General features: G+C 36.6%; 1 protein-coding gene across 3 annotated transcripts; it reads right to left on the bottom strand.

Moving 5' to 3' along the window:
* Positions 1 to 322: 322 nt before the first annotated feature.
* Positions 323 to 20683, bottom strand: THEMIS2 (thymocyte selection associated family member 2). 3 transcript variants are annotated; one of them, XM_072420491.1, is made up of 6 exons: positions 20493 to 20683; positions 11393 to 11533; positions 9927 to 10331; positions 7360 to 8426; positions 3897 to 3969; positions 323 to 1195 (listed from the first exon to the last, which is right to left on the bottom strand). In XM_072420491.1, the coding sequence occupies exons 1-6, from the start codon at positions 20596 to 20598 to the stop codon at positions 1101 to 1103; spliced, it is 1887 nt and encodes a 628-aa protein (XP_072276592.1). In that variant the 5' UTR covers positions 20599 to 20683; the 3' UTR covers positions 323 to 1100. The 3 variants fall into 3 exon arrangements, with proteins under 3 accessions (XP_072276592.1, XP_072276574.1, XP_072276583.1); XM_072420473.1 differs by having other exon boundaries at positions 3741 to 3969; XM_072420482.1 differs by having other exon boundaries at positions 3813 to 3969; positions 20493 to 20682.
* Positions 20684 to 22978: the final 2295 nt, after the last annotated feature.

Raw genomic sequence — 22978 nt, forward strand, 5'->3', positions numbered from 1 at the left:
GACAGTGCCTTATAATCGGGGAAACAGGGTATATAGTAAAAGTTTATGATTTATAAACAAGTAAAAATACTGCAATATTGTTATTTGATTCTAATTAAGAAAACATTATACAATAACTCTGTCATATTCCAAAATGTCACTCTGTATGTTCCAAAATAAAGTACATTTTTCAGCCATAAAATTAAGGCTAACATTATGACAAGAAGAAAAATGGTATATTGTAAAAATAAAAAACCTGCTACCAAACAACAACACACATGATTTTTTTTTACTAAAGCCTAAAACTTTTGTGTATGTTATTTAGTTAATGAGATAATCCTGATTTTGAGATTGCTATGGGATAGGGAGTTTCTTTATTCATCTTCATACAGTATAAGACCATGAATGCAAAGATAATCTAGGAAATTAGATACATAAATACATACATACATGCATAAATATACATTCTACCTTTGTTCTTCTCCAACTGGCCACAGTGGACATCCAGCACCATTTCACTCGAGTAGGTGGTTGCTGAGAGTGACCTTAGTCAGGTGATTAAAAAAGTGCCAGGCTCTCAATTTAAGGACCATTATGAATTCTTCTCTTGAATTGTCACCCTGTCACATAAAGACTAGAACATCCAACACACTATGCACAGGCATGGTTAACTATTGCCTTTCTCAGAAATGTGGCCTGTGAGAAGTCCCTTGCAGTAGCTATTAGATTGCATTTATGTACATAGAAAGTGGATGCAAAAAGGTTGCATGAAAACAGCAGCACTAATATAAAACATAAATTAAAATTGAAAACATTATTTTACATTAAAAATAACAATTGTTCAAAATACACGATGCTTTACCAACCAAAATCCAACATAGTATGCATGTATGTTAAAGATATTCTTTCTTGAATTAGGTAGATAAAGGTGTATCTAGGCAAGCATTCCTGGATAAATTCAGTCACATGATATTGTAACCTACAGTAAATACATTATTTGCTTAAAAAAGTTTCCATGTATATTGAAATTTTCACCTATAAAAAACAAACAGGTATTATATAGAAAAGAGAATGTTTATGACAGCCAACATATTTGTGCAAGCAAAGTGGTTAGATTTGACTCAAAATTGTATTCTGTTGGTCACTTTAGTCGCTATTTTCATTTTATTCTTCATTTGTTCCTCTATGTCTTCATAGTCATGATCACTATCACTGTCTGTAAAAAAAATGTGCATAATATTGAGTTGCATGTCATGACCCAGCCAAATCACTATAGAACATATTTTTAAAAACAATGTATGCAGAAATTGATTCTGTCATGATATTACATCCAGGCCATAAACCATGGTATGTTTAAAGTCCCCACCTGTGTTTTTATTGAAGAGATTTCACCTTACAGGAGGTAAGAAAATCTGAACATGGCTCAAACCACAACCAGACCTGACAAAGGAGTGAATACGAGAAAGGAGCTGGTGACAGGAAGGTAAAGAATATATTAACAACAGCACCAGCAAATATGACTAGAATAGCAAGAAATTGTTGTGCCAGTCTTCTGGGTTAGAATGATCTGTTCACTTGTAAACTAATGATTACCATTTCCGAATCTAAGGGGTCTGTTTATAAAGCAGTGAATTAACTGAAACATTCCCTGGTGGGGAATTGATTATTGCCATTGAAACATATGGACCTGGAATGTTCTCCACCAGAGAAAGTTTCAGTGAATATCAGGTTCACTGCTTTAAAAAACAGACCCCTAACTGTTATGTTAGCTTTGAAATACACAAAGCTGTGGGCTGGATATATCTTTGAATAAAATGTAAAGCTTTCTGCCTGAAGGTGAATACTGTCACCTTTTGAATGTATATCTGTAATGTTATCTATTGATTAGTGTAACTGTAATAAAACAATTATAATATTAAAAACAAAATACATTATTGGAAAATATAAAAACATTGCACATTTTCCAGCATATATTATTACAGTTTTTTTTTTTCATTAAACAGTGTAACAAATAAAAACTTTATATTTTCATAAAATATATAAAAAATATTTGGCGTGCAAGTTGGTCCTAATAGAAATTTTGTTAAGCTAACCAGAACATGCTAACACTGCACTATTTTGCCAGGGAATATGGGTCTGCATGTGATTGAGGTCAGTCATAAGCAGTAGGCAGAATAGTGAATAGTGAAGCAAGAGTGAAATTAGTACAGGACTTTGGTGTTATTCAAAGTATGGATTTTTAACCATCTAAGTGTAAGTCATTTGGGGAGGATGTCCAGACTCTGTGGAGCATGATTTTCTCAACACTTTGTTTACCCACAGTGTAGTATCCTTCGGTATAGGATACTTTAAAACCACTTCCAATTATCAACATAAATTAGGGGTTACATGTTTTCTAAGCAATCCCTTAATGTTTTACCGTTTCCTTTAGAACCTATACAGAAAAGCCAAACGTATGCAGTACTCACAGGTTCAAAAGGAACGGTAACTAGGTTGCTTTCTGATTTGAGGCATTTACATGGGGGATACAAAAAGTAAAGCAGGTGGGGAAACTGTTAAGCTTAGAGACTTTAAAGAATAGGTACCCTTCAACAGTAATAGGAAGACCCCTTACTGTGCTGTGTTACTGAGGAAATATTTTCTAGTGTATGGCCAGCCCTACTATAAGTTACTTTCAACTGCTTAGTTTTTTGTTTGGCACTGTTGCTTGTTTACTGAACAGGGATATTACATAAGACTAAGCTATAATGTGTGGGTTTTTCGCAACAAGGACAATATTTTTTAGCAATGTCAAACCTATTTTGCTGCTCTTGATTGCCTTATAACAGATAATGATCTTTATATATTGTATAGGTAAATTAAACATTTTGTTCAGTATGACTTCTGACATGTGACAGTGCTAGTCATAGCTACCTACTGACTGACAGAAGTGACACTATCATCACTCATGTCAGATAGTGATAAAACTGGGTTAGCTACTAAAGGGACCAAGAACCCAATTAAGAACAGACTTTCTCTCAGTAAAAGACCCTGTTGTGGAGTGAGGGAGAACTGCCCTTTTTTTTCTGTCTCTATCTTGCGAAATATCACGTGATCAGAGATGGATAAGGAAATCTGCCTTCATTTTGTATGGCTGCCTGTACTGTAAGGATCTGTATTGTAATACACAAAGTGTAGAGGAGCAGGCCCCTTCCTCAGACTTCTCCCAGACCCCTTTAGCCTCCTACCACCCTCTAGCCACACCACTCCCCAGAGCTCCTCAGCTCCCTTCACCATAGCGTCACCTAGTTTCCCTCCCCCCCCATATCCTACATTTATTTTACTGGCATTTTCAAGGAAGACTTCCTTCCACCACTGACGATGAGGCACTAACATCACATGTTTTATTTTTACTAGCATCACATACACATGAATATTTTACCCACCACTGATTAAGGGTAATTTTTTTTACCTGCCGAAGCTAGGGCATTTTAGCCCCTGGGGACACCAAGAATGCTGGGGTTTTGATCCCTCTTGCATTATTAACCCCATGTTTCACTTATGTGCACCTCTATTAAACTCTTCACTTTGCAGGACTCCCTAACATTGCGTAAGTCATCTTGGAGTATGCACGGCATTCTTTCTCCAATCCTTGTAGCCAAAAAAGCAGGATAAGAGTGAGGGAAGGTTAGTGTATGTTGCTGGGTTGAAGATATGTTAGGTAACATTTTTTTTTGCTCTGTATATGTAAAGAAAGGGTCCCCATAAGTACATTAACACACCTTTTTGCTTTATTGTGTTCCTTTTTGGGTTGGGATTATACACAGTACCCCTCTGTATTTTATATATCTCACCAGCTGTTTTACTTTTTTCTGAGGAAGCCTTTCGATGGGGCGTGGGTTTGTATTCATTACCCCTCTGTATTTTACATATCTCACCAGCTGTTTTGCTTTCTTCTGAGGAAGTCTTTTGGTGGGGCACTGGCGGTTTGGAAATGGTATCTGGAGAGTTCTGAAAGGTAAACAGAAAACTGGTATGAATATTTGTATAATGTAATTCTTTCAGATAAGAATTTTAGGAACCGTTATTGACTTGTATTAACTTGTTTTGGAAAGTGGCAGCTATAACTGACAGATTTGCCTTTACTGCTTGGCAGTTTGATAACCAAGAATGTATGCTGCCAATGGGTTCACAAATAGTGGTGGTCAGATAGTTCAGATTGGAATTTATTTTTTATCAGGTCTGTGCTATTCTGACCTTAGATCAGGATGTGAGAAATCTGAATTTTTTACTCCAAGTTTGTATATTCCAAGCATGGGGAAAAGTGCCTACACTCAGGTTCATTCAATGATAGTCAGCTGCTTTATTGGTACACCTGTCTTCATCTTCTACAGAGAGCTGATATTAATGGAGCCCTGTATAAAAGACAGTGCCTGGCTAGCCAATGTGCCATTTGCTTTTCACAAGGAAGTTTGTTTTTCTTTGTTGCTAATATATTTCACTAAGTTTTCCTATACTGTGACTGTTAAGCAAGTGAAATCACAAAATCACAAAAAACAATTAGTTCTAGGTATACACAATACATTTTTTCCTATTGTTGCATACAAGTTTGCCTGTTCTCCTAAATAATCAAAGTGAACATACTGACTTGCAGATTGTGCTAGTTTTAAAATGTCATCATCAGGTTGAAATACGATTTACAACAGAAGTAGGCCAGACAAGAGCCCAGCTAATAGTGGATTCTTGATTTATACTACACCTCTTGGGTCCAGAATTTACAAAACTATGGAAAACACGCCACCACCACAGTGGAAGCAGACAGAAAGAGCTTCAATTGCTCATGTTTTTACAAAATGGCAAGATGCAGAAACCTCAAATTATGATTCCAAACCTTGTGGACTATTTTAATCACAGAAGGTAGAAGAAGACCGTGAATGTGACACTTAACAGAGTGCTTTTGCTTCCCTCCACATGACATATACCCAATTTTCCATTTGTTGACAGAACTCCTGTCTCACATGGATTTACCATAAGTAGTTTGTTTAAATCACAAGTTAATAAGGTAGAAGAGCTGTTTGAAGATGCAGAACATTTGATAAATCAGGAGTCGCTACAAGTATGAAGCGCAGAGGAGAAACTAATTGATAATGATACAAATGTAATTTTCTTGTTTGGTTCTGCAGCTGTTTCTGGTGGTGGCGCCATTGGTGGAGCTGTTCCACTTCACAATATGGCATGTATAAGTTCAGGAACTGTCATGCAATCCTCCTAGTCAGTCTGGATGAGAGAAGTCACAATGTGAGGAAGTTGTTTTCCACCATTCAAAAACAAATTGCACACTGGCCTTCTCCCCTACCTCCAATTTGGTCACTGACAACAGGTTTAATATTGTGTCTGCACTGCGCCTGACTGATACACCAAAGTACAAAGACAATGTTTTTTTTTTTTATGCAGGGCAGGTGCATCTATCACCAGAACCTTACTCGTAACCTTCTTCAGCAATGCTGACAGCAAGCAACATTCTGAAGAATAACTTCAACCACAAGTTTTACATTATTGTTTGCCTTACCTCTCTTCTTCTAAAACAAATATTTTAGGTTTACTTACTCCCTCCATGCTCCAGCGCTGTTTCCGTTTTCCTCCTTTGTCAAGTGCTGCCTGACCTCTTCAGGCAGAAGAACAGTCGTATCATTGTGCCCATTTCATGTGAGCCAAGTCTGTCATTTACACATACCTTAGAGGTGTATTATCACACAGGCTAGTATCTCTGTAACTATAGTTGGAGTTCAAAAGCCCATTTCCTGAAGATATGATAAGTTTAAACTACAAACAGTACTAATGACAACAGTTTAAATCAAATGTAAATTAAATTTAAATGTTATGCTGATTTATAGAAAAATAAATCCATCTACTAAAGTTACCTAATCCCTAAAATTGCCAAACATAATATTTTCAAAATATACAAATATGTACTGTATTGGACTTAAAATCCTAATATTGGGCACCTCTGCTGTATCTCCACTTTTAATGGGAAACAGTCTGTTTTAAATTCAACTCTGGAAATCAAGTTTTCCAGCATACCAGTACGTTACAACATAGTAGTATCGATTAGAAATATGAGTAAAGACTTAAGATGTTTCCAATGATACAATCCCATGCTCTATCTTGGTTTCTACATACAATTTATATGTATAAATAGTTAAATGATGGTACTTGTCCACTTGTGCTACGGGGCCATATTTCTATTGCACTACATATTAGGGCTGCAGTTATGTCCTTCAAGGCTTGTTTTCTTATAACAGAAGTTGTGTAATAAAGCCACTTTTTATTTTGGCAAATGCATTAAAATATTTTAATCTAATTTCTTCTGACAAGAAAGCCAAAAATGTTGGTGCTTTATACATTTTTGGAAAGCCTATAAAGATTACATATACAGGTAGTCCCTGAGTTAAAGACATCCAGCATACGGACGACTCCTGAATACAAACAGGGCTTGTTCGTGTGTAGGACACAGGCTTGATGGGGGAAGGGGCACAGTGGAAATTAACGGTAAATCTAAAATTGGATGCATAAATGATTACACACTGACTCTACAGTAAGGAGGAAATGGTTTTACCTAGTTCCTCTATCTACAAATACAACACAACTACTAATAATTTTTCATATGTATCTCATATTGCTTTTTAGAAAACCTATATAGAATACATATACAGGTTGTCCCCGAGTTAAAGACATCTGACATACGGACGCTCTTAGACACGAATGCTTCTAGATACAACCTAAGAACAAACCTATAGTCCCTATCTCTTATGTAATCTGGAGACTACTTGTACCCACAGCCAAAACCTATGTGTTACGGTTGTACTATATGAGCCAAATACTTCTGCCAAATTTCTGTATACTGTTGTATAATATATTGTATGATAATCCACTAATTTCTTGGAATTGATTTAAATATTGATATATAATAATACCAGATTTGCTTAATGTAGATAAAATAAACATTTTCTAATCGAGAGATTAGGTGTTTTAGGGGTTAATTTCTGTATTGCTCTTTTATGTATCCGATTTAAACATATATTTTTCCTATTAATGCTACTGATGAATATTAATTTTTAGGTCAAGGAGATTTTTGTCATCTTTCTGAAAAACTCCCTGCAGATATCCATGTAAAAATACCTAAATGTCCTAAAACCATGAATGTTAATAATATTCAAATATATGTGTCATTGATAGCTGAAAAATTTGGGCTTATTTTTATTCTAAAGCACTATCAATGATAATCATTTCGACTTATTCATTTTCAATCACAAAGGCAAAAAATAACTTTAAAAATAAAGATGGAAATATGTTGCTGTTTTAATAGACAGCAATACAATACATGCATAAATTATCGTGTACCTTCAAATTAGGATGAATTGAGCTTTTTTTCTCAGCGTGTGCATTGCATAGTTGATGGGCTTTAGTTGTGACCTGTCTTTTAGGTGGCCGAGGAGGTGGAAGCTGTTGAGTTGGTAGATAGTGCCTTAAGGAATAATAAAACCATTCTGTTAGTTCTTCTAACTTATTTGAAGTAATGAGTTCGTTTTCTGGAGGGACAAAATCATCCTGTAAAACTACTGAGATGTTAAAATATTTAAGAGGCAACTCAAAGCATTCCGAGACATTGTCCAACAAACTGACCAACAACACAGGTTCTTCAACTATCTCTTCCATTCTGACAGTAGCAAAGGAAATCATAGGATCGATGGGTAAAGATGTGTCTTTTGCTACAACCTTCACATCAAAGGGGAGTTCATGCTTCTCTAGCAAACTATTAATGTTGTATTTTTTGTTGTCCTTAAGTTCCTCTACAAAATGTCCTTCCATATACAAAGGAAGCATGATTTGTTCTGTTTCATCTTCTTCATCATCATCTGTTGACTCTTTATTGCAAACCAACACATCAACTTCTTGTGGTCCACTTTGACTTGAAAAAATAGTTCTGGTTTGATTCAAAGTGCGTAAATGATCTCCAATGAACAGGGAAGGTAAGATATCATCATTGCTTTCACTATCTTGGGTCACCACAACAGTTAACTGTGTTCCTTCCATCATTTTGGTCCACAGCTCATAAACTGTTGTAAATTCTCTTGGTTTTAAGCGAAACTTTCCTTGGTATTGTTTGTGGATGTAAAAGAACCTGAATGTTTTACCTTTACATGCTTTGGCCAACACTTTTCTAGAGATAATTTTTTTGTGGATTACTATTTTTTTCCCTTTTTGTAGAGCCGAATAAGTGTCATTTTTCAACAGATGGTTGCATTCTGCCATATCCAAAATTTCTGCAACAACTGGAAACTTGCTTTCATACTGACATACTTCTTCCAAGGACAGCGGCTGTATAAAAGTGATGTTTCCACCCTGATCAGTGATATCTATTACATCAACTTCAAGACTTGATGGAATCATCACCATATCTTTTCTCACTGCATAAAGAAAAATAAATACTCAAATAAGTAATAAGTAAACATTGCAAGAATTTTAACAAAGGTTACTACAATTTTGACGGTTGTAAAAAATGTTGATAATAAATTTATAAATATACATTATCATTTTTCCTTTTACAATTATGGGATAAAATTTCTCTGGGTACAGGGGTGGTGTTTTACATAAAACAACATAATATTAAGTTATGCTTTTTAAGTGGTGAAAATCAACAGCTGTACATCTTATAAATTTCTCTTTTCATTTGTTTAAAGGAAATGAAACTTTTTTTTATCTTAGTGTTTTTTTTCTATTTATAGTGTTTTGAACATGATAAGGGAAGTGAATATAAAAATACATATTGTTTAGGTAAACATATAAATCTTTTATTATTACACACCCATGTAAAACTTCTAGACCGCACTGCAAAACCTACCTGCCTATGTACGACATGCAATTTTATTTATATACCGGCAGGTATAGTTTAAAGAGGATAAAACACTGGAGAATTCATGATAGACAGGAAAATTATTTTTTATTATTACTGCAACTAATAAACAAAGCTTTTAATAGAACAGTATACGCTCTCTCTCCAGCTACATGAAGTTAGATTGAAGCATTGTACCCCTTGGTCCTCATCAATCATAACAAAAATCTGTATGACACTAATTTCTGTTATAAATGATGTAGATCAAGGTATTTAATGCTTAGTGGGTAAATAATATGTTGGATATTGCCACTAATATATTGCAGCCTATTATGTATTGTTCCTTACATTTTGCTTAACTAATGCAAAATGTTTTTTTTTTTATTATTATTATTCAGGGCTTCATCAGGTAGAATTCCCCTCACATACTGGAACATTGACAATGGTTAGCAATACAGCAAGTGAGGTTAAATCTCTTAAAGCAGAGAAAGAACTAAATATAATTTATTTAAATATACTGTAGTTGGTCTAGAAGCAATTCATTTTTGTAATAGTTTTTTTTCAATCATTTTTATTAGAGGATTATAAAAGGACCATTACAGAAATCAAGATATATTAATGAATAATACACATGTGAATGTTTTAATGTTTTAATGTTGATGTGTATCACATTTTAAATGTATCCTCACAGGTGAGGAGGAGCAAGAAATAGCAAAACCTGACAGGGTTCTACTTCTTTCCCATAATCTCCAAAACTAAACTTGCACGTTAATACTTGGTGCTTCTATCTGAGGTGGTAAAGAACTATTATATATTCCAACACATTTTTTTTCGGACCCAATAAAAGTGGTGCTTTGTTGGCCCTAACGTAACACAAGAATGTGTAAAGTGAAATATTAAATCATATAATTAAACATATTTTGTATGCATAAATGAAGAGACCAAAATGAAAGACCAAAATGAAAGAGAAAAAATGAAAGATCTCCATTGAGCATTACCTGATTAAAATAGAAATACCTTTGCCATAGAGACATACATATTTTAGCTATTTACTATGAATTGATAATATACTTACTATTCATAATCGTTTCAATTTCATATACTGGACATATTCTGTATGCTCCAGGTCCTAAAGTTCTGCATTTAAAGGTTCGTTTCAGTAAAGCTGGAGACTGCAAAACCTGCTCAAGTGTATACGAATCCGTATTTTCATACTCATAAAATAGTCCTTGTGTGGTTATTGGGATTGTAATTGAGTATGTACTAGAATCCTCATAGACATGACATTCAGAACAACAAGTACTTCTGTCAAATGACACAAAGTGAATAGGAATCTGCTGCCGAATAATCTGATTTCCCACCGTAAAATCTGACTTGGAAGTGAACCAATATGGATGCATGTGATCACCACTGGATAATTCACCGTGTAGCATTTCAAGCGTGTTGTACACACAACTATGAGCAAAGACATCAAACACACCTGAAATATAGAATATGTTGTTTAGCTGTACTGGAATATTTACATCAAAATTATAATACAAAGCTTTTTCCCTGTAATCAGTTGTTCTGCTGTTTTGTTGACGCTGTTTCTTGCACTTTTGTTATGTGCTCATTACATACATTTACTGCGTAAGCATCATGCGCTCAAGTAAACCAATCCGGTCTCCCTCTGAATTTTAAGGATTACTAACTAATGAAAGCTGTTGTCCATTTGAATTCATCCTAACCAAAACTGATCTTAACTAATTGTTACGTTAGCATTGTGTACAATTCTTTTTTTCTTCCTGCATGAGTTTTTTATGCTACATGCATTTCTTGCTCTTAGAATTGAAAATGGAGAAAACAATACTAAACAATACTAAAGTAAAATGTCATTGTTCACTTTGGCTTTTACTAGTTACATCAATAAATTGCAATTACATAATATCATGGTAACTGTTTTCAAATACAAATCTAGGAAATAAAAGATGTTAGTTTAAACCCTACATTAACTAAACCCCTATCAACCCTAAGAATAACCCCATATGCAATATGTTAAGGTATACTACAAAAAGGTACAATACAAGTGCAATACTGAAAAATTTCTGCAACAAAAATTTCTGCTCTGGAAATGGTCTAGAGGCTCAAGTTATCAAATAATTGTATTTATTTATGTAGAACATAAAAAAAAACTTTATACTGTTGATCTGTTCATTATAATTTGAGGATGTTCACAAGCAAAATAAATGTTTTCTGCCTTTGTGTAATCCGAGAATTTTGTAATTTGAATATTGTCTGCTCACAAGTACATAAAAATAGAGCATCTTGTAGGAAACTCTGTAAAACATTACTCCTTCTGTATTGCAGGCTCTCTGTAAATGGTGAATATAATTATCCTCCCATCCAATCTGATCTATACATTTAACATTCTCTTTCAATATTCAATCAATTGTTTTTATCACTAAAAACTGATCACTAAAAGTATGCAGAATAATGTGTACTCTGGTGCTCAGACTAGTTTTTGTTAAATATATTTAGAAAAAATTTAGAGTTTAAAATTACCTTGAAAGTCACTTGGCAGTGTTTGACTCTTTCCGGTTTTTATGTTTAAAAGACTTACAGACTGCAACTTTTTTCCAGTTACCTTTACCAAATCTCCAGTTGATAAACAACATTCGGAGCCACTAATGTCATACACGGAACCTGTAAGTAAAGTGATTAAAATCAGAAGTTATGATGATAATAAATATATTATCAAAAACACATTTTCCTTTTGTACCTAAATATTGGTATTATAAACATCTAATTTAAACACTGTGGCAATATTAACATTTTTAAGGAGGCAAGCTGTACCTGTAAAAACAAAGGGAATACTGCCAAAGGTGGCTGTTTTGTAAGAAAGTGTTCCTTGTAGTCTTCTAGGATTTTCAGTTTCCTGGCTCCCCTAGCTCTCACAGTTTTTTGCAGGTGACCATCATGCCAATACATGTCAGTAGGATAAACAAATGAGAGTTGTGAGAAGATAAATATTTCCAGATGTATCTGTTGCCCAGACATTTTCATTTTTAGGTATTATCATACTTTGTATCAGTGATTTCCAAGGATTGGAACATGCACCTGTTAGGAGGAACTTATCTGGCCAGCAATCTTGCACTGTGTGCCACCACAGTATATTGTCCTCTGCTTATTCCATCCGTAGACATCTCTTGAACTAGCATAGGCGATCTTTGAATTAGCTGTCCCTCCTCTGCTCTGCAGCCTGCAGCATCCCCAGTTTCCCTTTAGCCATGAATGCTCTGTCAGCATCCCCTGCTCTGATACTGTGTGCAGCTGAAGTGGATTTTAGAGTACTGTGAGCAGCCAATGAGCGCATTAGTTCCTAGTTATGATCCTGCTCTGCTTTTGACAATTGGTCTTTTAGGGCCTGATTTATTGAAGCTCTGGAGGCTGAAAAGAACACACTTTCATCAGTGAAGCTGGGTGATCCAGCAAACCTGTAATGTATCTGGTCCAGGATTCAAAACATTTTGTAGTCAATAGCAAATTACTTTGAAGAAAACCGTTCCAGGGTTGCTTCACTGATAAAAGGGTATACTTCCCAGCCTTGGAGAGCTTTAATAAATCAGGCCCCCTAAAGTTTTTCAACCCCCAGGCAGAAGTTGCCCATTAAAGCGTTTAGCTTGTCTAATCTGCTGGTGGTGTACTATACTCCTGGACTACCTGTTGCTGCCTGTTTTCTGAACCTGAGATTGTCTGTTGCATGGACTGACCTTTACTTGCGACCCTGACTCTGCTTATCCTAACCCTTGGTTAACTTGTTTGATGAACTGATACCTTTGTATGACCCTTGGCTCTGTTTCTGGGCTTCCCTCCGCTAAACCCTCCTATACTGCATATCTTTAGAACAACTGGCAACTGGACTGTCTTACTTCCATTGTGTACCCTGCCCTGTTTGTGGGTTCCTGGCCTCTGTCAGACCTTCACTATCCTTTGCGCACTGAAGTCCAGGAGTGCTGGGACAACACAACTAGCTGTGGGTTAGCGGGGACTTTTTATGTGTTCAATTGTGTACTTTGAAAGCAACATCCAACATCTGTATCAAAGTTAATGGTATACAACTAAAAAGCAAAGTTTAAATATAATATAAACTCAAGTATAATTCATATATAATGGTGATTGGTTCCTCCATCACCTTATAAAGTAACAAGAGTTAAATAATGTCTTATTTGATTTCCAAGGAGGAGTGTAACAATTTCTTTAGAAGTGTTATTACATTAAATGGGTCAGTGCAATTCAATAGTATACATGATTTTGGTAAAGATAAAAGGATGACACGAACACTAACAGATGTAAATGATAACCACAGCTCAAGGATGTGTAGTAAGGTGCATTTAACTGTTCTGGTAGTAAGTGTTAGGCCAGTAGACACGCCAGTCTTACTTCTGATGAATATAGAGATAAGATATCAAGTTCCCCAAAAGTCAATGTTAAAGGTAACTAAATATTTAGAGCTAAATTTTTAGATAATAGTGATGCTTTCTTGACCAAACATATAAAGAGGCCAGGAGCTCCACATCTATGGTGCATTGGCCAGGAAGTGAAGTCAGGTACACTGTGTGCAGGACAAGAATTGAAAGAATAAGTCACAAAACCTCTCTCAAAATGGTTGAAAAGGACTGTATCCCTGGAGCTAGGGATTATACGTTTTACTCCCCAGTGCACAACATGTATTCCGGACTGGATTTTTTCTTGGTGTCCCATAATGCTATTCTTCAAGTACTTGATTCGGATGACAGTTCCACAACCTTTTCCGACCATGCACCGGTTACAATAACTATTTCCATGGGGTCCAGGACCTTTGCACCAAGCACCTGGAAAGTTATTGACATGTTGCTTGAGACCCCAGGCCTCGATGAGAAAATCGAGCAAGAGCTTCGCTCTATCTTTGGTTGTAACAAAGGGTCCACAGACAACCCACTTCATGTCAGGGAAGCACATAAATGTTTCATCAGGGGCTTGTTTATTCAACAAGGCAGCAGGCTCAAAAAGTTAAAAGTAGAGAGGCTGAACACCTTGCTCCTAAAACTCTATAGGCTTGAGATGCTGCACAAACAGCTTCCTGCGGCAGATCTGGAGGCCCAATTGCGCTCTATGCGCGACCAAATTAATTTCCTTTATATAGAAACAGCTTAATCCCAATTGCTTAACTGCAAACTGTTCTACTTTGAGCATGCCAACCATTGCGGTAGAACTTTGGCAAGAACGCTCAAATCCAAGAGGGCAGCTATGTTTATCCCCAGCATCAAAACGCCAGCAGGTACAATAGCACACGCCACTGCTGACATAGCTCGCACCTTCCATGTTTACTATAGGCAACTTTACAACTTGAGAACCGGTTAACCAAAATTCGAGAGTACCTCAGTGCTTCTGATTTCCCTACACTCACCTCAGAAATTACAGAGGGACTAGACAAATCAAGCACATTATTGGAACTCCAGTCTGCACTTCGCCGCACGGCTACGAGAAGGTGCCAGGCCCTGACGATCTTACTTTGACAAATTAAAAGCAATTCTTCCCCATCGTAGGACCACAGCTGGTAACAACATTGAATGCCCTCTCTCAAGGTCATGCTATTACATGCGATACATTGACCACCCACATATCAGTGATACTCAAGCCTGACAAATCGAGCACTAGCTACAGGCCTATATCACTACTTAACTGCGACCTGAAATTATTCTCCAGCTAAGACATCTATCTCATACTCGGGTACCCAGATCCCTGAAAAGCTGGTACAGGACACCTGATCGGCTTGCCAAGCTCTTTCCACATACTGACGGCATTTGCTGGAGATGTGGTATAGCTCAGGGCACGCTGCTGCATATTTTTTGGGAGTGCCCCAAATTGCAATTTTATTGGAATTCCGTAGCTGAAATTATCTTTAACATTACGGATGTTGATATCAAAGCCAAACCAGCCCTGGCGCTTCTATATGTCTCTGACTTGGTCAAGATGTACAAGAATTCCCTTTTGAGACATGTAATGAACGCTTACTGTACGATTGTTTTATTGTTTTGTATGAACCGTGATGTTTTTGTGGACACTGTTTTTGTGGACACTGTGACAACACAGCAGACAGAGTTACCAAAACAATTGCGTGTTCTTGCACAAAGTGGAGATATTGCAATTATCTTTCTAATGCTGATTATTTTTTGTAACTTTTGTAACATCTGAAATCTTGTAACATTTAAAGGTTTTCTGGATAAATGCACAAAAAAAGTCTTTTTGGTAAAAAAGTTAGGTTGCAGGTTTAAAAACTAAAAAGACGTCAAAAAAATATGACTGACTAATGATATACCGTATATTTATTTTTTAACTGCTAGTGCAATGGATGCCCTGACTCGAGAAAATGAAGTTCAGAGTAAAGACTTTTTTAACATGGAAATAAACCTAACTCATGCCAACACCTATTTACCTGGTCCTTTTCGGAGTTCAGGATCTTTAGCCATCTTGATTCCCATGAATGAATTTATTCCAGTGCATGCGTGCAGGAGTGTAATATTCTGGCATTGAGGTATGCCAAGAGTGTACACTAAGCTGTGCATGTGCAGCACAGTGTACTTTCTACAAAACACTGCAAACAGGCAGGTGTTGGTTTAAGTAAAGATAAAAAAATATAGGTTACTCATACAAATATTCCAATTGGCATTTTAAAATATCTGTATAATATCCTCTTCAGAAGGATTTCTGTGGCTCCAATTCATGATCCTCTTCAGAAGGATTTCTGTGGCTCCAATTCATGATCCATTTAAAAAATCTTCATTTGTAGCCACTCCATATTACTATAGAGAGCTGAGACTACAAGTATCCCTATCCATCATACACATTGGGCCTGCTTTATTAAAGCTCTTCAAGGCTGGAGAGGATACAGTTTCATCAGTGAAGCTGGGTGATCCATCAAACCTGGAATGGATGTGGTCCAGGATTCAAAACATTTTCTAACAAATGACCTTGAAGAAATCATTCCAGGTTTGCTGGATCACCCAACTTTACTGATGAAAGTATATCCTCTGCAGTCCTGGAGAGCTTTATAAAATCAAGAAGCTGACATCTAGAGAGAGGAGAGGACAAACCTTTTTTTTATTTAGAACCTGAAGATCAGAATACAGATTTTCTCAAGCAAGATAGAATTGTAATTCTTGAGGTCTGACAACTATTTGCTAGCATAGTAACTGCCATTGTCTCTCTAAATAAAGCCATGGTCAAATAATAAAGCAAGATTATAACTGCGAATTCATGTATATTTTATGTCAAGGCTAAATAGGATCTGCTGCCAAAAAGTAAGAAAGTCACCAAATGACAATAGAAGTACTTTGCTGGAAGCTTCAAACAAAGCCAAGTTGGAAGAAAGTATGCTATCTTCTGTTCTTCTTTAAACAGCATGAAATCAGAGTGTCTGTAGTATTAGTATGGTTAATTTACTGGAATCATGGGAACAAGTCAATATTAGAAACAATAAGTTCTAAAAGGGGGGGAAGGTCCTTGTTCATTCCATTTCATTATACAACACACTATGCCCATGAAACATTGCTGGGGAAAATCCATTTTTATGTAACCCTACTACCAATCACTGGGTATTTTGTGTAACTTTTTCCTGGAATTAAACTTTTTTATTTTAAATATTTGCCTACTCATGGACCAGGTATTGCTTTGATGCACCTCTGCATTTGGATTACTTTTTATTCATCACCCCCCCCCCCCCCCCAGCCACCATAACCTCTTTTTTCTCTTATTTCTATAATTTTCTCTTGATTTGCCCATCTCTGTGTTTATATTTATGGAGTTGTTCCCTTTTTGTTGTTGCTCAGTGGAGTTTCTGGATTTATTGTTTTCTATGTTCCTGGATAAAACATAACTCATCATCATCCCCCCCTCAAATTCCAAATCGCCCCCTGACATATATCTAACTGTTAACAACACTGTTATTCGGCCCTCCCCTCAGGCACGTTGTCTTGATGTCACCTTTGACTCAGTCCTCTCATTTACCGCCCATATTCAGAACATTTCCAGGTCCTGTCATTTTCACCTATGCAACATCGCCAAAATCCGCCCCTACCTGTCCCCTGAGACTACCAAACTTCTTGTACATGCTCTTATCATCTCCCGTCTGGACTACTGTAACATCCTCCCCTCTGGTATTCCACTAACCCGACTCTCCCCTCTACAATCTATCATGAACGCTGCAGCCAGACTCATCCATCCTTCCCTCCGCTCCTCTTCCGCTGCATCTCTTTGTAGTTCTCTCCATTGGCTTCCATTTCACCTTAGAATCAAATTTAAGCTCCTGTGCTTTGCCTTCAAATCCCTACACAGTTATTGTCCCACTTACATTTCTGACATGGTTAAAAAATACTCCCCCTGCCGCTCTCTCCGCTCCTCCAATGACCTACTAATGACTTCCTCACTCATAACCTCATCACACGCACGGTTACAAGACTTCTCTAGAGCTGCTCCAACTCTCTGGAATGGTCTTCCTCGTCCTATTCGGCTTGCTCCTACTTTCTGCTCATTTAAAAGAGCGCTCAAAACCCATTTTTTCAAACTTGCCTACCCGGCTTCTTCTGTCAATTGGAACCACCACTACTTCCCACCACTACATATCTCCCATCCTATTGTGTGTGAAATTCCCTCACCTACTAGATTGTAAGCTCTTTGGGGCAGGGTCCTCTCCTCCTGTATCACTGTCTGTATTAGTCTGTCATTTGCAATCCCTATTTATTGTACAGCCCTGCGTAATATGTTGGCGCTATATAAATCCTGTTTATTAATAATAATAATAATAATAATAATAATATTAATATGTTTTGTTTATAATTACAGAAATCAATACCATTTATAAAAACAAGAAAATACCAGGGTCTATATCAGTTACCAATATGACTTGGTTATTTAGAATGCACTTTGGATTTGTTGGAAATAAATCATTCCTTAAAAAAAGAAAAGGAATGCTGGCTGGGCAAAATTAAACAGGACTTATAATACCCAAATGCTGGGAAAACAATTGCTCCTTCTGCCATGTTTAGATGAGGCTGAGAATATATAATATTTTTCAGTGCCCAGTCCACCAGGGTATAACATACAAAAAAAATAATGGATGTGGTCTTTTTGCTGTGACACAGGGTCATAATTTGTTTTATGTTTATTATAATTTAAATTTAATTGCTCAAAAGGTCAGGTACATGTAATATACATCTTACATACAGTTCTTCTGTATGTATGAAGACATGTGTTTGCACCAATTCTGTATTTGCTTTTTTGTGTTTTTGTAAAATATGTGCTTAAAATGTTTTTGCAAAATAAAAGAATATAAATTCAAGGTTTAAAATTAGGGCAAATCTTTATTATTTGCAGGTGCTTTGCTAGTTTTGCAAAACATTCAGTTGTGGAAATTGGTATGGCTTTTAAGATGACCATAAACTGTGATCACATAAAGCCTTTTCTGGGAAATAGTGATTAGCCATATTAGAAAATCCTATTTCCCCTAACAGCTGGGCACTAGAAGTATCTGAAATGCGCATAGCTTCCCCATTCTCTTTGTAAGGCTCTTTGTAATCTGCTACAATCTTATGTCTGAGTATGTTTGCTCATCCATATCCAGCTGCTTTTTAAAACCTCAGAAATAATTGGTGAATAGTGCTTTTGCTACTTTCACATTTTTTCTAAATGTGTGAAGTTTAAATTAAAGATTCAAAAACAGAAGATTAGATTCGATTAGATTCAAAAACAGAAGCAACATGAAGTAAAAAAAAAATAGAAAACTATGGTATACAGCAGGGGTGCCCACACTTTTTTGGCTTGGGAGCTACTTTTAAAATGACCAAGTCAAAATGATCTACCAACAATAAAAACTTGGACTTAATAACTCCTGTGCGCGGTAGAGTTTATTTTGAAAGGCAGGCCTCCACGATCTACTCGTGTTGCCTTTGGGATCTACTAGTAGATCACGATCCACCTGTTGGACAACCCTGGTATACAGAGACCTACCCTGCAGTCTCACACTGATCTATAAATTAGTAGTAGAAATATGTCATATTACCCAGATCCATGTTAGATACTTCTAAATGAATTATGGTCTATACATTAATACTTGCCATCATATTCTACAAATATGCATTCTGCATTGAACATATTGACATTTGATACAGTATTGACATTTGGTGCAGTTACAAGATACTTGAAAATCTGAGATAATTTTATATACATGGACTTGTAAAACTTTTTATAATCACATCAACTCTTGTAAAGTCTATACCGCCTATCATCCAGAGCATTTTTACCAATTTTACAATGGTCTGTTTTTTTGGTGGTAACAAAATAATGCATACATTGTTTTATGGAATTAGGCAATGGTGTCTTGCAAAAAATTATTAGGGGTCATTAAGGTTATGTTGATGAAAGTTCACTTTGCAAAGAATACCCTATAACGTCCAAGGAAATGTAAAAACTAGTTTTTTTCTTTGCACTTGATCAAATGATTGTAGTCAGCAGAGCTTTATCTCATTTACTAAGTTAACTAAATAGCTCTTGCAAAGGGATAGTTCACATTGCTATGTGTCAGTAAAGTCCATCACACGGTGGTCATGTGGACTCTAGGGTCCCAGGTTTAAATCACAGCCAGAATGTTACCTGCATGGAGTTAGTATGTTCTCCTATGTTTGCATGGGTTTCTCTCATCTCAAAAAAATATATTGGTAGATTAATTGGTGTTCCCCTAAAATTGGCCTTAGATAGTGTTAGGGACTTCAGATTGTTAGCTCCCCGGAGGAAATGACAAATGACTCTGTAGATAGCTTTAAAAATGTTGGTGCTACATAAATATTGCAAATAATAACAGAGCAATAGTGTTGATTTACTAAAGGAATATGTATTTTACATTTAGCAAAATAAAATTATCCTTTGTCAATTAATTTTTCACTTAGGTTAGTAAATGAGGTAATGTCATCCTGTTTTTTTTTTTGGTTTTTTTTTTTTTTTTTTCCTTGAACTTGATATTGGGCACATAAGAACAAGCCTATGTTGCTTTAGCAAGTAAACCTCTGGGATTGTTTGTATTTACTCAATCATAACTGCTGACTATCTGTGATGGCCATGGCAAGAAGATGAGCTTAAATTCTGATTGTTCTGGTTGGTATAGCTGTCAGTAGAAAAGAGTTTGGTATGCCACCACTGGCACAAGACTAAAGCTAGGTACACATGTCCAATGGTTCTCGTCTGATAATCGGCTCAGGGATATATCGGACGAGAATCTGGCGTGTGTACAGCTCCGGTCATCCATCGTCCGAACGACTGTCCTGGCAGATCCACGGACGATGGTTGATGAATGATTTTAATGGAAGCGAAGGGGAAGAATGCGCAGCAGGGTGCCATTAGGTGTTCATAGAGCAGAATGTGCACAATTCCCAAATAATAATACAAATAATCTTGTACTGAGAAATACATATTCTGAAGCCCCATAGCAGCGCCATATTCACATGTACATGGCAACTGAAATACTAACTGAAAAAGTGGCAGTAGCTCTTGTCTAGAGTCTGTCTCAGTATATATGAAAAACTATGCTTTGTTTACCTGTTGCCAAGCTTCTATAATTTTGTATTATACTCACTCTGCAAGTAGACTCCAGAGGCGATCTGTAAAATCCTTGGTAATGAAGAAATGGACAAGGATGCAATATAATCCTTCAAGGGTATTGTATTCTCCAGATCATCCATTGTTGGGAGACAGAAGTGTTGGAATTTAGGAGTAATCACACAAACTGTTTACTGAAATGAAATTATAACTATAAATATATGCTGATTCACACCTCAGTATGATAGAGAGTTTCCTGTGCCACATCCCTTAACTCAACAAAGTGAAACTGCAAAGGAGGAACTTTGAGATCTTCCATATATGGTCCAGTATATACTATGATAAATGTTTGCAAACTCTTCTATAATAATGTCTTAGTTAAAAGTTTAAGTGTACCTTTGCCCGGACTATATACATGAATCTATTTCATCTTCTTAACAAGCAGTGTAAGAGCTTAAAGCAAGCTATTGTTGATCACTCAATGATTTTAATGTGAAGCTATTAATTCACAAATGAACCTTAAGTTCACAACAAAGACTGGAGTTCAGGTTTCTAACAACTTGTAAACACCTTCTGGTTATTTACATTAGTGGGCTGACATGCAGACATTGAAAGAGCTAAGATTTTTATAAATCTGTTATCAACATTGAAATTACATTTCAAATTACATTACAAAATCAGAAAAAGCTTATTTTGAAGTGCTTTTACTGCATGTTCTTTGGTGTGCATATGGTTACTTTAAAAAGCCAAGGCTTAACATTGATCTAAAATTAAAATTCAAACTCCTCATGTACTAAAAGAATGCTGGTCATACATGGTTTTACAATATCCTGAGGACCCAAAAAAATGTTGTACTATATATCTGGTACTATCACATTGGGATGCTGTTTAAAACCCACGCAACTCCTCCTGACAAACAGTTCACAAGGTGGAAATGCCTAACTCCAATCCATCCCCACCTTTTTTCTTGTTGGTATTGTGCCCTGACTGTCCTGTTGTTTTTTGTTAAATCTACTAGCAGTACTAAGCCCTACTTTCCCCCGATTACTTAATACAGAAACACTTTGGAGAACCTACCTCCAAAAGTGGACCCATCATTTTTTCAGATTATATCTATCTTGCCATCTCGGCAAGCCTTCCGTGATTCTGTCTACTGCTTCTCACTTGTTCTTCCACTTTAGGCACCGGATGCACCACCACAGGTTAGTTGACATTTGGCGCTTCCACTACCTGTTGGAAAACAATATATTTTTTCTCTACCCTCCCAATAGAATAGACTAAAATTTTGTCAATTTCTCAGCTCCTATCTAATTGATAGGTATGCCAATATGCGTCAGAAAGCAATACACCTTCCTATATCACAGCTTGCCTGTTGTCTCAACTTTATATAGTGTTTACTAGTATGTTTTGTAGATCTTTGTTATTATACCAAATATCTGTCACGGTCCCTTCCGTGACTGAGGTTAGAAGATCTGTGAGACAAGCTGCATGTGAGGTTATCTGACAGTCTCTTTGTTTTTACTTGTTTCTGTGTTGTTGTTTGTAATGACCACATCCCTTGCATCAGCTGCAGCTGGTGGTCATTACTGCTCCTCCATTTAGTCTGGCCTCACACATCATGCTATGCAGTTGATATTCACTGCTGGGATGTGAAGAGCTGGTGTGTTGTCCTATCCAGAGTTCCTGCTTATATATCTGCTATTAAGATACGTCGAATTACTTTTGGGATTTTGTTGTTCTTTTGTTGTTTACTAGGCCTCAGGGAGACACTGGGTCTTTCATCAGGGAAGGAACCAGTAGTCCCAAGCCAGTCACTACTCCTAGGCCTATGCAGGGCTATTAGGACCTAGGTTCCTGTGTATGATGAGTATTCCCACCGTCAGAGAATACTCATACTGTTAGGAGTTAGGGCTAGGTTAGGGTGTCTGCAAGGGGTGACCATTCCCTTTTCCCTAGCCATTGGAGGCCTAGTCCTGAGTATAACCTTTCTGTTTCCCTCCCCTCCCTGTTATTCGTGACAATATCTCACCTATTTTCATACTAATGATTCTAGTGAATTGTGCATTTGAACTGTTAAATCCTCATTATCCATGGTTTTGTTAAAACAAAAAGGTATATCCTTTGGTATACAATACCAGCAGTTTAACTTGTAACGTGTGAAAATGTTGCAGATAACCTATTTCTTTAATGTCATAAAGCCTGAAATCTTGTGACATAGTAGGAAGTTAGTAATAGTTCTGTGCAACTTTGATATTTGAACATAGTGGCCAGTTTACTGGGCACACATACTAATTATTTCAAATTGCAAATCACTTGGCTACAAAGTATAAAAATGTGAGTGTTCAGATATTTATCTGCCAGACGATTGTGTGCCATCACAGTATAAAGCTGCGTACACACGTCAAATTTTTCTCGCCCCATAATCGGCATCCGCCAGATATTGGGCGAGAATCTGGCGTGTGTACAGCCCAGGTCGTTCATCGTCCATGGATCCGTCCTGGCGGATCCACGGACGATGAATGA

The sequence above is a fragment of the Pyxicephalus adspersus genome, chromosome 1, assembly GCF_032062135.1.
Source record: "Pyxicephalus adspersus chromosome 1, UCB_Pads_2.0, whole genome shotgun sequence".
In the NCBI taxonomy this organism is placed as follows: Eukaryota; Metazoa; Chordata; class Amphibia; order Anura; family Pyxicephalidae; genus Pyxicephalus; species Pyxicephalus adspersus.

Excerpts from the sequence above, each read along its gene's own strand:
- THEMIS2 (XM_072420473.1), bottom strand. The coding sequence starts at position 20,598 with ATGGATGATCTGGAGAATACAATACCCTTGAAGGATTATATTGCATCC. Across the intron at positions 11,534-20,492 it reads CTCTGGAGTCTACTTGCAGA|GTTCCGTGTATGACATTAGT; the intron begins GTGAGTATAATA and ends CTTTACTTACAG. Across the intron at positions 3,970-7,359 it reads CAATTCATCCTAATTTGAAG|AACTCTCCAGATACCATTTC; the intron begins GTACACGATAAT and ends TTTACCTTTCAG.